The sequence below is a fragment of the Branchiostoma belcheri genome, unplaced genomic scaffold, assembly GCF_001625305.1.
Source record: "Branchiostoma belcheri isolate BF01 breed outbred unplaced genomic scaffold, Haploidv18h27 scaffold35, whole genome shotgun sequence".
Lineage (NCBI taxonomy): Eukaryota > Metazoa > Chordata > Leptocardii > Amphioxiformes > Branchiostomatidae > Branchiostoma > Branchiostoma belcheri.
The window spans coordinates 1,513,681-1,527,986 of NW_017803965.1; the positions used below are offsets into that span (position 1 = coordinate 1,513,681).

The 14,306-nt window shown below is 38.5% G+C and overlaps 1 protein-coding gene across 4 annotated transcripts; it reads left to right on the plus strand.

Moving 5' to 3' along the window:
• The first annotated feature begins 2,509 nt into the window (after positions 1 to 2,509).
• LOC109475879 (protein lunapark-A-like) lies at positions 2,510 to 13,155 on the plus strand. 4 transcript variants are annotated; one of them, XM_019776689.1, is made up of 12 exons: positions 2,510 to 2,692; positions 3,022 to 3,063; positions 5,440 to 5,627; positions 5,821 to 5,879; positions 6,020 to 6,060; positions 6,500 to 6,577; positions 6,963 to 7,050; positions 8,380 to 8,532; positions 9,245 to 9,316; positions 10,611 to 10,784; positions 11,253 to 11,444; positions 12,948 to 13,155. In XM_019776689.1, the coding sequence occupies exons 1-12, from the start codon at positions 2,666 to 2,668 to the stop codon at positions 13,142 to 13,144; spliced, it is 1,311 nt and encodes a 436-aa protein (XP_019632248.1). In that variant the 5' UTR covers positions 2,510 to 2,665; the 3' UTR covers positions 13,145 to 13,155. The 4 variants fall into 4 exon arrangements, with proteins under 4 accessions (XP_019632248.1, XP_019632252.1, XP_019632249.1 ...); XM_019776693.1 differs by having other exon boundaries at positions 11,253 to 11,500; positions 12,948 to 13,043; XM_019776691.1 differs by having other exon boundaries at positions 2,516 to 2,696.
• The last annotated feature ends 1,151 nt before the right edge of the window (positions 13,156 to 14,306 follow it).

Consider the following 14,306-nt stretch of genomic DNA (forward strand, 5'->3'; position numbering starts at 1 on the left):
GTAAGTAGCAGTACACTATATGATTTTTTCCATTAAAATTTCCACGAGGTGGCATCTTCATTTTTTGTTTATGAAATTAATTACTCTAACATGTTTGTTTTACATATATTGTATGTCATGTATAAAACTAAAGTTGTGTTGTCTTTTTTGATAGATATAAGGAAAAAACTAGCGCGTTTGTTATGAGAATATGAATCTCGTTATATGAAGAAGAAGAAGAAGAACTTTATTGCACAACAATTGCACATGGTACAATATATGGCAAAGTAAAAAAAAGACGAAATGTATTTAATAAGACCAGATGCAGAATAAAACCTGATATATCCTAATTACTCAAACAACAAGGGCTAGCACAAGTCTTTGGTAGAGTCTGTATTTTTCTAAACAAAGCAGTTTTTTTAAAATATATTTACCTATTCTTGCAACGTTATATATAGACTCCCCCCAGGTCATAAACTTTTACGACAGTCTGCCGTTTGAAGGCACACATCATGGAGTCAGGCCGGTCCATAATGGCCTATCATCCCGTATTCCCCAGTAACAACACACGGTGTCGTCCTAATTGGACGTAGACAATACCAGCCCGCATCGCCATTGTCCTCGCTTATCGAGGAAAGAATTACCGGCAAAAAGCCACCCGTTCTTCGGGATGTCAGGATTTATTTGCAAAACTCGGGTGTTAACCCGCCTGGCTGGGAAAGAACAACGGAGTCTCACGCGATTTATGCGGCCTCGTGTGGGCAGGGACATAACAACGCAATTATGTGTACTCCGAACAATGAGAGACAGATCAGTGCCTCTAACTTGCTCGCGTGCCGGGGAGACATTCACCAGTTCCCCCCCTCACTAAATAATTCAAACCAAAAGAGGACCCACCTCTAGATTATTACCTGTTCAATGGTTACTCAGCGACTGAAAGTCGTGGGTAAATTGCTCAAAAGTCAACAATCAAATTACTATTATTTTCAATCAATGTCTAAATGGGTCTATCATGGGGCGGTTGCCTATTTGGTTAAACTGTCGATGGATGGAATTGGCGCCGTTTGCTATTTCTTTTTTTATTTAAAGAAAAATAACGAGACAGCAAAATAAGTTAAAGTTTAACAAATATGTAATCTATCATTATAATACCCAAACGGTACTTACTAAGTCAAAGCAATTGTTTTTATTTGATAAGTTGATTTGAAAATTCATTTGTAAAATATAATGTTAAGTAATTTTGGATAAGTCCAAATCAAAGCATTGTTGTTTTAATTGCAGTTATACAGCAGTAACATAAATTCTCTCCCACGTATCCAAGTGAGAAACTATTTTTCAGGTAATTGTCATCTTATTATTATTACCGATATCTGTAGGCTTGAAATTTAATAGTTATAAGACTCTGTTTCGGTTTTTTTATACAATGTACATGTATTCACAGTTTGTACGTAAGTTGTGAAAACGTGGCCAATGCATTGTTACAAGTACCAAGTTTTAGGTAATTTTATCAATTGCGGTACGTATATGTAATGTTGAGATTTGCCGACGAAAACTTTAAAACTGCAATTCGAGAGTCATCCACATTGTGGCGTTTTATATATGCTCACTTTGAAGGGCATTTTATGCTACCTTTGCTTTACGTACCCTCTTTTCTCGTTATCCTCAAAGCGCCATTTTCCCTGAAGTTCCGTTCGAACAACCAGTGAAGGGGCGCCTCCTGTCGGTTGTGGCGGTATCGCAGCAAGCCTGGCACCATATAACGTTACCTGTTAATGTTTTACCCATGATACGCTAAATCCAAATACATTTTGGCATTTTAAATCCAACGAAGAAGAAATTTCAAAGCATGCTTTTCACTCAAATGTTTAACCAATAAAACAAAATATACGTCGTCATTGGATCAACTTTGGAAAGAGTCAGCTGGTGACGCATATGAATATTATTTCAAAACTTCAATGTGTGTAGGTCTATCGATTATGCATGAGGTTATCAAGTTTTTCCTAGACAGTAGTTATAAAAAAACGGTATTTTATGGGGTTTTAAGGAACGTTTCCGAAACCACCTTTACAAAAAGCTCATCTTTATGCAAGGTGGATAGCTCTTCAGTACCAAGGACAGTGGCAACATCTACTTGTCTTTACTATACTGTGCATGATTTTTTTAATAGAAGTATAGAGGGAATATCTCATAATGAAGGCAACTTATTTGCCAAACTTTTTCATTCGCCCGCTCGCCTCAGTTTTGGGGTTCCCAGACGATGTCATCCATATAATCATATCAACATGACTTTTAACTATAACACATTATATATTCAACGTCAGACTTTTTTTTTCACTACTCTCAAAGCACTACGGGGGATGGCGCCCAGGCTAAGAATGCCTGTACCATTCCTAGAATTCTTGCAAACTGCATACAACATTGTACCATTAGGCTCCTCCCTGAGACGTCGCCAAAAACATGCCAAAATTTAGGTAACCCCAAACCTCTGCTTGGAGAGTGTTTTTTTACGACAGTCAGTCGTTTTGCGCCACGTAGGGCCTCCCTCCTGCGCATGCGTAATGACCCAATCCTCAGAAAATGGCGGACGAACTGAAACGGTTGTCGTGTCTCTCCTAACATTTCACGTCTTTCCTGACATATTCCGTCTCATTTCGTGCTCAAACTTGCCTGTACAGAAAAAGACAACATGGGAGCAGTGCTTACACGCTTCAAAGTAAGTCCACAACTTTTTCGTACGATGTCACAGCACTATAATACTGTAGAGCGGAAGTTTCTTATTTGGATGTCGTAATATTTTTGCTTTGTCAAATATATAACGTTATATTTTATAGACCATGCTTTTCCAGACTGAGAAAATTCTCTTAATAAAAACTATATTGTTAACCTTGTATACCCATGTTGAAATGTTATTTTGAAAACTTACGTTTTACTGATGGAACAACAATGATAAATATCGATTTATGAATATTATATTTGACAATTCTACATGTTTAACCTATAGTTGTATTTCATAAATTTTTCGTACGTTTTCCCCTCCCATAGAAAAAGCAAACTACGGTAGAAGTGCTTGAAGGGCTAGATAAGGTATGTATTATCTGTAATATTAATATATATTTGAATATATTTTGTGGATTGTAAACATTAATAATGTTACTGGTTAAACTTCAAAATTGCTGAATAAAATGGAAAGGTTAACATCAATACAATTATGGCAGTATTTGGTCTAACTTTTATTACCTAAACATTTGTCATGATCAGGTGTCAATCAGTCATTTTCATTTCTGTGACTTCTGTTTTGCCATCATTTCATGCAAATCATTATGTCTGGTAAATTTGATACTTCTGTGTGTCCTACAGATGATTATGTCTTATAAAATCTATTCCAGTTGTTGTCAATAAAAATAATAGCCATGTCACATGAAAGGACAATAAATATTTACAATTGTCAGCAAGGTGTGACAATGACATAACATAAGCTTGTATTTTACTGTAAGGCCACACCAAGTAAATTTTATGGATGACGTCCGCGCTCGCATTGATTTTGGCCTGTTCCTAGAAAAAAAAAAGAAATTCCGCTTCCTGTAACTATGACCAAAGAGTCACGACAGTGCCGCAAATAGGTTTGTACGGACCAAAGCTTATGAAGCATCAAGCAAGGAAATAATGACTTCAATTAGGAATTCAGTTTGGTACATGCTGCCACATTTGAAGGAACTTGCTGTCTGCTCCATCTATCTCCCCAAAGCACAAGACGACAACTGCCGTTCCACCTGATTTATTGCTGTTTTGATGATAAATAAGACTTCTTGCTTGTTACACTGTGTCACCTCATTCTATTTGTGTCCTAACATTTGTCGTCTCATAGTATATTTCTAATCTAGGCATCTTGTTTTTTAGGGCCCTTCTTGTTTTTTCTTCGCCCTCTCGCATTAGATTTAGGGTCTCCAAAGGACGTCATCCATAAAATTTACTTGGTGTGGCCTAATTCATCATCCTAAATTCTGCATCTGAATCATCGAGAATTATGCTGTAAATGTTTTACCAACAAGGGTTAAACTTGAAATAAAATTACTACATATGTAGGGACATGAAACATTGAACAGTCCACCATTACATGAAGCACTTCGGAATGTTGACCTAAATTCCTGTTCGGAAGTTTACTTAGGAGGGCCTAAGTCAAACCTTGTGTTATCTATATAATGTAGTCCACAGTCTAGCTGTAGACACATAGACATTCAAATCAAGTCAAGGTTATATGCACAATTGGCATTTCAGGGCTTGAAATATTTTTTTTTAAGTTCATGCAAAAATTGCATGTTGGCAAGAAAATCGCAATTTCCTACATGCATGTCATGAAATTCACTTGCAAATCTTGAAAATCACAGTGCACATTGCATGTTGCATGTGGATATTTTGAGCCCTGCACTTTATAACCAATATGAGTATGATTACTATGAAAATATATGCCCATTTTCCTTACAAGTTACAGGAACCATATTACTAGTAGTACTAGTAGTAGCGCAAATGTATTCATCAATTCAGTTTAGTGAAATTCTATATCACCAAAAATAATTGTAAATTTAGAAGTTGTGAAGTTATAATTAAGGACTAGTTTTTGTGGGGAACTAACAAGAAGATTAATAGAAATTTTTGCTTTTTTGCAGACTTGGTTAAATGAAGTACTAGTAATATTGTTTATGAATATTACTTAGAATCATTCCCAAATTGATAAAATGTTTCCAAAGTGTCCCGAAAAGTAGTTCTAGGTCCTTGGAAAAAAAAGTTGGATAAGTATAGAGAAATTGTTCCCAATTGTCCCTTTGAAACTATATACATATGTGTATACACAATGTATATAATTATTACCCTACAATACATGATTATAAGTAAATGTACTGTAATTTGGTGCAAAAATACTAAAATCATCTACTTTTCTAGAGGGAAAAGGATATCCAGGGGTTTTTAGCCTGTAGTGAAATTCGCCTTTGAAACAGTTCTGTACATCAGTAACAAGTAGAGCAATAGAAACAATATCATATATTACACGAACATCCTTAATATAGTAATGCTATATATGCTTTTGTGTGAAAATTCTTGGCACATGTTTACATACCATTTCATTATCAGCAATGCCATATTGAACTCATAAATGCATGGCTGGAATGTGTTAATGTAATTGCAACAAAGTTACATACACAAAATATGATCCCTCTGTTTTGAAAATAAGCTATTTATAGGATAGTCTAGGCAAGGTTGAGATGGGGTGAATTAAGGACAATGTGAGTCTATCTGTCACACGGAAAATTTTTAAGTTTAACTGCTTTCCAGTAGCGTGCAGTGAGTGACAACAGCCGGGATTCAAACTCCCAAACTCTCGGTCCAGAGGCTTGGTCACTTATACCACTGGACTATGCACGCTACTGATTTGAAGGATTTAACTGTGCCGTATTTTTGTTTCAGGAAATCCAGAGCTTAGAGCAATTTAAACGGCACAATGAGGAGTTGCAGAGACGTTACGTTGGCGGGCTGCTGATTTATTCCATCGTGTTGTACATAGCCGCTGCCGTTATGTTCTACTTCCTCTTCTTCCCTGAGGGCTGGCAGGAGCGAGTCATCCGATCACTACCTCTACTCATGTTCCCACTGCTGTAAGTTACAAAGTCACAAACGGAATCAGCCACTGCACAGTGTTCTAGCAGGACTTAAAATACTGGGTATATGTGCACCTTAGTGCACCCAAGTGTCATTGAACTGTACTTAGTCTACCAGCAAAATGTGCCACTGTTCTATTAAAGCTAGATTCTAAGCAAATACAATGTAACCCCCTTATTAATTTTTCAGAATATGGACCGTCAAGAAGCTACTCCATTGGTACTTCGTAAGAAGAATCACAAAGAAAGGTACTTTTGAAGAGATTAGGCCACACCAAGTTGATTTGTTGGTTGTCAGATTTTTTCAGAAGAAATAGGGTTCTCAGATTTTCTCTGACATGACAATTGTTACCGGTATGTCATACTGATATTTTCTTCTTTTTTTTCAGAAAGTCAGCTAGAAGACTTGAGAGAAAAGAAGAAGAACATTGTAAGTTGATATTGTCTAATCCTACCTTGAAGTTCCCTTAGTTCTACCTCAAAATAAATCCCAGTGAAACAGTAAATGCACTTCCGGTAGGAAACAAGTGTACAAGCAGTCCAAAGTAGTTTTTGGAAAGCACTACTCTGTGATAGTTGCACATTACACTGGCCATGGAATGCTCACATATTTCAGACTCTATGCATCCTTGTCTTAAACTTTTCCTTACTAGTACTATGCAGTCTGCAGTGGCGCTGTGTACCAGTTCTGGACTTGTAAAAATGTTTAGATTCAATCTGAACCTGAATCTGTGGACTTGAATCCAGACCTGCACCTGAACGTGGGTTTAGTTCACTAGTCTGTAGTTTCAGCATATGTAAACACAATTGTTATCTTATTCTATGTGCAGAAAAATTAAGACAAAACTTATAAATTTGTATCTTCACAGCTAGAAGATGTGATGGAGCACGAGACTTACAAGGCAGCCAAGGAAATTCTGGAGAGATTTGGACCAAGCAAAGAAGAGGTAAAGTACATTCTCTCAATTTGCATGCATTTCTCAATTTGCATGCATTTCTACAAACTAGTAAGTGCTTTTGGAAGAAATGACTGAACAAAAGATTGAATGTATTATGTATTTGCATAGAAAATATTTTGTTCTTTCAAAGAACTACTGTGCAGTGTAACTCACTGGCACCAAGTAGGGTAGAGGCATCCTCTAGCTTTGAACAATAGATGTGCAACAGTTAGGTCATTCCATTTATTATACTGTAACCAGTACCGATGCACTACATGCCTGCAAAATTGACATGTTATGCCAAAAAGTGGTTTCATAGGCTATAGAGAAACAGATATTGGTGGACATAGCTGTCTCAAATGCTATAATCTAGTGCCTGTATTATTTTCCCCAGCCGACTCCTGAACAGACCCCACCAGGCAGCCCGAGAAGACAGCCAGGGCCACCTATCCCTACCCCCGGGCCCCCACCTCCTGGACAAGGTACTAAAACAAGTCATTTCTAAATATGCATGTTGCTTTAACAGGTTTGGTTGCAAACTATTTGTTATGTTTAAAGAAATTGCTCCTTATTGTTATGTTTAAAGAAATTGCTTCTTATTGTTTAAGACTTAAGATACCAAGAGATCTATAGTTTCTATGTACTTGTATGTTAAAACTACTGGATTGTCAGTCTAGAGAGTAATGTGAAGATTCTCATACAATAGCGAGAGACATCGACCAAAAAAAGATCAAAAGAAAGCAACTTCACCTTAACCTGACATTGACAGGAAACTTTTAAGAAAGAACAGCATTTTTATACCATAGCCTGACATTGACCAAAACGGATAAAAATTTTATACACCCTAGCCAACAGAAGTCACAAAGCAGACAAACCAGTGTCACATTCCTACAGAACTCACCTACACAGACATAAAGGTATGACAAGACCACCAATGGTAAATCACTAACTTGGGGGATGGTTTTCCTATGGATATCTTTTTCATATAGTTCCTGGGAAAAAATGTTGTTTCCTGTTATGTATAAGCTGGATTACGAGGGATTGCCAAAATCTAAAAAGAAAAAGACAAAAAACCTACCTGCTGACCCAAATTTTTTTGTGACCGAAACAGGAATTGCACCATTTTTTTCCAGGTTGCATCAGCTGCATACTTCACTACAATTAATATTATTACCACATTTTCTCCCCATATACTTCAAGGGACAAGGTTCTATGTACAACATAAATAGGATAGGGACAAGGTACCCTTGGTGGGTGTTCAGGAGGCCAAATTCATGAATGTGTGACATTCGGGGGTCTGAGGAAAACCATCTGCACTTGGTGATTGTTATTTTCTTTGGTGGTAAGGCCACACCAATATAATTTGTTGCTTCTTGTATCGCCCTGTCCATTTTTTTCTGATTTGCAAAAAAAAAAAAAAAAAAATTTTTTGTTCTAAATTTACTGCAAAATGCTCAATGAAAGACATATTTTGGCCCCAACGGTTGAAAAAGTCCTTAAGTTTTTCAATGTAGCAATGCAATTTTGTTTCATTAAAAGTTCAAAATCTATTGTTCTAATTATAAACCAGCCTGGTATGTTCACTTTATGACTCATATTGTAACATTTCCAGCTATCATGGGGTGCCTTGGCTTTTTTTATTTTGCCCTGTCGCTCCAGATTTTTTCTGAAAAAATCAGAGAAACAACACATTAAATTAATGTGGCCTAATGCTAAATAGGCTTAGCACTCTTACTCATACACTTTGATGGAGCGATGTTATAATTCAAAATGGCGTCACTCCAGTTGTGTTATCGTGTTTGCTGTCGTAGAGTTACGTCAGCGGAGAACGCCAGCGCCGCCTGCCCAGCCCAACATCCCCCGCCTGGCGGTCGCCCCGACTAGAGTGGAGACTCCTTCCCAGGGTACTCCGGTGCCGCCCCGGCCCCCTGGGCACTCTCTGCCCCAGGCTACACCGTCTATGGGTATGTCATCTGATTTGTGTCATTTGGAGAAATTCAAGACTGAAAGAATATTCATCCCTCTATGTTTTTTCAACAATACATTATAACAGAACTAACAAACTAACAATATCACCAATCATGAAAAATGCACTCATCAATGATTATATATGATATACATATCAAACAGATTGATTTAACAAATATGATTATTTAATCTATCACTATTTTGTTTGACTTGAGTTCAAAGCCTGATTTTAGTTTCATCACAACTAACTGTCCACATTGTCGCTTTCCAAAACACGTTCTGTGTCCACAGTTAAAGTACGAATGAAATTGTTTTGTCACAGCTTGTTTGATGTTACTTGTTGGCTTAAGTTGAATTCTATTTGTCAGCTTTTAACGTTTGTTATCCAAAAGCTTGTATTGTGGCTAGCTAATGCTATGCAACATGTGCAGAATATGTCCTGCTTTACGCAGAATTCTTGTGCTATGTTGACTGCCAAAGTGTTTTTAAAAGAAGGAAGGAATAAATTGTTGTTGTTTTACATGTTTTTAATTGCACATAGATTGCTCAAGTTGGAATGAACTTTCAAAATACAAAATGTATTAACATTGTACAATCAAAACATGGATGTTTAAATTACTGTTCCGGATAGCGCATGGACTAATGATTGGTTGGTTTGTATAATGTGTGGTGTGCTGCAATTAACCTCTGTGCTGCATGGTGGCGTAGTCTCCCCCTGGACCCCGTCCCGTGGCCCGCCGGAGTGGCATGCTGGGACACCGTGGCCCGCCGGAGTCCCCAGTAAGCCCACGCACACAGTACGGCACGCGTACAGCACGCAAACAGTACCACTACAGCACGGCATGCACAGCACATGGAGTGAGCCTGCACTCAATCACGTTTTGTACATGTAGCTGATAGGCCACAGTCACACTGATTGATTTTTCAGATGACATCATTTCAGGACCCTCAAACTAGTGTGCATAGGGGAATAAAATAAAAATTCCAGCCAAAAAAAGTGCTGCTAAACCACAGGAATACAAAGCTGGTATTGTAAATTTGTGGTAGTACATGTACATTACGACTTTTATGACAAGCCGGCACATGCGGCATGTATGAGTTGGCACTGTACTGAGTTCTTGAGTTCAGTGGAGCTTTGGCAGCCTGGGTGCAATCCAACATGTTTATGGCTGCCTCTCTAGATACCATGGACTACGGAGGATGGCACCCAGGCCAGAGTCTTGAAGGAGGCAAAAATAAATGTGCGCATGGATGTCATCCCTAAAATTAAATCAGTGTGGCCTTATAGAGCTAACACTTTGTTCCAACTCAATACATAATAGGAACAGCAAGCAAATTTTAAGCATCTCAAGTTTTATTCTCAATTAAAAATTGGAATACCCAGTTATGTAGGTCAGCTTTTGACAGCACATTTCTCTCACCAGAAAACTGTTGTGTTGTGTTATCTAGTGCACTAACCATAATGTATGTACACTAACATGTTTAACAACTGTTCAATGTGTTGTCCTTCCACTGCATTCTGATCAAAGTACACTACATGTATACCACAGGGTTCATTATAATACGAATGTTGACCAAAAAGTATGTTTTCTTGATCAAGAATCTCAGCCTCCAATTCAAAAGCGCTCCTAGCAGATGACAGAAAAAGTACAGGCTATATTCAACTCTGGTTACTTTATTCTCTTCTAAAAAGTTTGTCACATTTTAATAGTATTCTATGAGGGTCAGTGTTGATATCTTCTTGTTCAGTGAATTATAGTCAATTTTGTTAGCCCAAATTCTATCTTCTCACTTCCAAAATGAAAGTCAAAATTCGAAAATAAAATCAAGACTCAAGTCAAAAGCAATTTTGTACACAGATCCAGCCAGCCTGAAATTTTTTCTGTCATCTCAATTTTGTTTCATGCAATATCGAGCACCATCTCTTTAAACACTGATTGTTGTCTATCAAAGATGATGGATTGGAAGAAATTTTTGTTCATCATAAGAGGCAAACTTCCATTAAACAAACGTATTGTGACTAGAACACTATACAGAGCTAATTTATTTTTTACTTAACCCTTGTTCTACCAAGGTCGTCCTCCCGGACCGCCACTAGCGCGCCCGATCCTGCCCCGTGAGCGGACGGTGTTTGATCGTGTTGTTGACTACCTAGTGGGAGAGGGTCCCAGCAGCAGGTTCGCACTCATCTGTCAACAGTGCCACTCTCACAACGGCATGGCACTGCAGGAGGAGTTTGAATTCATCAGTAAGTTCTGTTTTTGTTTATCTGTTTGTTTATTATGTTTACCAAAGGAAAACATATTGTTTTTGCTATGTTTCCTCTTCTTCTTCTCCAAACAGTGACATCTGACCTGACTAGCTGAACCAGACAGGCTCTCACCATGTTAACTGGTGTTGGGTTACATAATGTTGCAATTTTATAGCAGGAGGGATTTAGACTCCTGTCTGACCATATATATGAATGTGTTTGAATCAGAATTAACAGAGCAGACCATATTCAAAGGTAAACATTATGCATTTGCTTTGCAAATGTTACTTTTCTAGTTTTTATGTTTATCTTTGCAAAAGGAAAATAGAGAGCCTCGATACACACAATCAGTTGCAAGTGTTATGTAGATTATTAGCAGTATGTGCAGAAAATGTTGACACTTGTTATACTCCTTACTGGTTTTACACAAAAGGTTTTAAAGATGTCTCTGTTGTTGTTTCCAAGCGTTTCGCTGTGCGTACTGCTACACGCTCAACCCAGCTCGTAAAGTCCGCCCCACTGCGCCCAAACTCTTGCCAGACGAGCCCGCGACGCGTTCGTCAACCGCTGGTGAGGACGTGTACAGCGAGGAGGAGCGAAAGTTCGTGCTTCACGACAAGGACAGCGACTCGGAGGCCAACCTCGCTGACGGGAAGGGTGAGGGGTTTACTTAAAATGTGGTGGTCACGGGTCAACACAATGGCAGCAGTTTGGTAAAAGTCTAGATTTTTGTTTGTTTTTGTTTGGCGCACGGAGCCTTAACGCCAGCAAAACCATGCTTTAATACTCCTCTGTACTGCTGTGTACCGAAACCCTGGTCTGGGTCCCAATTCAAGTCCAGAAATTTAGGTTCAGATCTGGACTTGTAAGTCATGATGTAAACCCAGAGCATATACAAAATACAGAGGGACTTGCAGCGCAAATTTTTGACTATTGAAGATTTCAGATTGTTAGAACGAAAAGGGGTATGTGAGTTGAGTCTTTTTTTTTTTTGTTCAGGTTATTTTTCCTCGAACCTAAACATTTGTACAAGTCCAGAACTAGTTCCAGCGAACCGGTACACAGCACTACGCTTCTGCTGTCTGCATTTTGGGCTGATCCATTCTAAAAAGAGGAGTCGCCCTCTTCATATAGCTGACAGCATGTTGTAGAGACTTTGGCTGCTGCAAGCATAAAGTTTAGAATACCACAGTGCTGTATCTGTATAGCCGGTTATACCTGCCTCTCGGCCTAACACACCAGCTGTGCATGTGCTGCCCACACCTTGAGCCATGTAGTGGCACTAGCCCACATATTAATGCATATGGTAACCCCAGCCCTGGCAAAATGTGAAGCATACGCATGGTTTGTTTGTTTGTTTGTTTGTTTAGGATCTCCAATAGTGTGTATTGTCACACTATTCTTCCTGTAGTCCGTAGTGAATCATCAGATAGTAGTATTTGGGCCATTGTACACGGGGGCATGCCCCTACTCTTTTCGAAAGGTGTAATGGGTTCTTTAACGTGTGTGTGATGTGCCTCTCCCAAACATGGCACCTCCATTTAACATCCTATCCAGGGGACATCTCTAATCAAAGCTATGTACTCATTTTCACCTGAGTGAAGTGAGAAAAATTGTGTAAAGTGCCTTTCCCAGGGTACAAGATCGGTGACAAGGTAGGATTCGAACCCGGGACATCTTGGTTCAGAGCCGAACACACTACCGCTACGCCACATGACCTCACATCTCTACAACTGTACATTGATTGCCAAATTCATGAACTGAAGTACATCAAGTCAGTTGACAAAATACACCGGTGGGCAACCTACGGCAAAAATTAGGTTGCCCTGCCCATCAGAATTTTAGGTTGCCCTGGTATTGTGAATTTGCGGTAGTAACATTACATACATGTACATACTACTTTCAGCCTTTAGTTAACTGATACTAGTAATAACCATTAATACCTAAAATACCTAAAAAGCATCTGCCAGATACAGTGGTGCAAGCCAAGTGGGCACAATTTTTTTTTGGGGGGGGGGCATTCTTAAAACTCAGCTAGCACACTGGGCTACCTCGGTTCAAAAATAGGTTGCCCCAAGTCAAATTTGGTTGCCCGGAGCAACTGGGCAACCAGGTATTTTGCACCCTGCATCTGTACAACTCATGCTTGTTGCCTTACAGATGATGAGAATGAGTGTGACAGAGAAGAGAAGGATAGAGAGGAGGAGGACATGATTGACACGGTTGCCCCCGGCAACAAGGACATGATTCCAGAGGAAGAGAAGGCAGGAGGAGAAGGGAATTCTGGGAAGGCTGTTGAGGATGTTTCGAGTGACACACCGGAAGATATCGGAGATGGACATATCAAAGAAGATTGATGAAATTAAAAGACATTTGAGAAAAACCAAAAAAAAATAATGTATCAGCACCTTCTCATGCCTTGTTGTATTTTGGTAATGAAAGAAAAAAAAGATTGTTGTTCATACTTGTCAATGTAAAACTTCAGTGGGGATGAGAGAAGGGGGTGGAAGTTTGACTTAAAAATCTGTCAACTTAACCTTCCTTCGATTCCTATGTTGAGCCTTTAAGTTAACCATTTGCTGTAAGGTGTATCCAATAATTACAAATGTATATAGGTAAAGTTCACCATCCATATAGTCAATTTTGTTTAAAGATTCTGTTAAACTGTTATTTTTGTTATCATCCATATACTCTCACCCCCTCCCCCTAAGGGATTGCTGTTGACAAGTGTGTAAAGTTCCCCTAAGGGCTTTACCCCCAAAGTTTGACTTTGTTGAAGTGTTACTTTAAGTGTCTATAGGAGACATTGTCTAATATTTTCATGGCCAAATAGCTCAAAGTTATGCCTCTATGAAATTAGGAGTCGTATTTGGACATTATTGTCTAAACTGTGACGTAACACTGAAAATGACTTGAAGATGTAGCCATTTTTTCAGGTTAGATAATAAGAAAGGCCATTTGGATTTCAGTTGGTATTGTGTTTGTGTAAAGAAATGTAGGCATCAAGAAATTATTCTACCAAATACTTCAATATCCACCTAATTATATAAATGCCAATTGGCTTAGGACAGAGACCAAACTAGCCAACTTGTTCTGTTTACTTGAGAGTGTCTGTTTTATAGAGATAATTACATTAAATCATGCTCAAACACTGCTATGCAGAATATGTCAAACATAACTCTTTATACTTAATATTTACACCTTTATAACCTTATGGTTACGCTTTCTCACCAAAACGTGTCCTGGACAATGTGTATCAAGTCCCAAAAATTGATCACGTACTGTGCATCAGCATTCTCCACTTGTGCCTATACATATGCACTATAAGTTTCCTGGTGCCACTTGTATTTCTAAGATGTATTGTTTTCAAAATCATGTGAATGTTGATTGCTCTTTGCACTATTCTTCTGCGTACTGCGTATTTCCATAAATTGTTAATTGAAATATTACTTCTATAATGACAACTAAAAATGACAAAACCTGTGCCTCCCCCCCCCGCACACAATCTCCAAAAAGAGT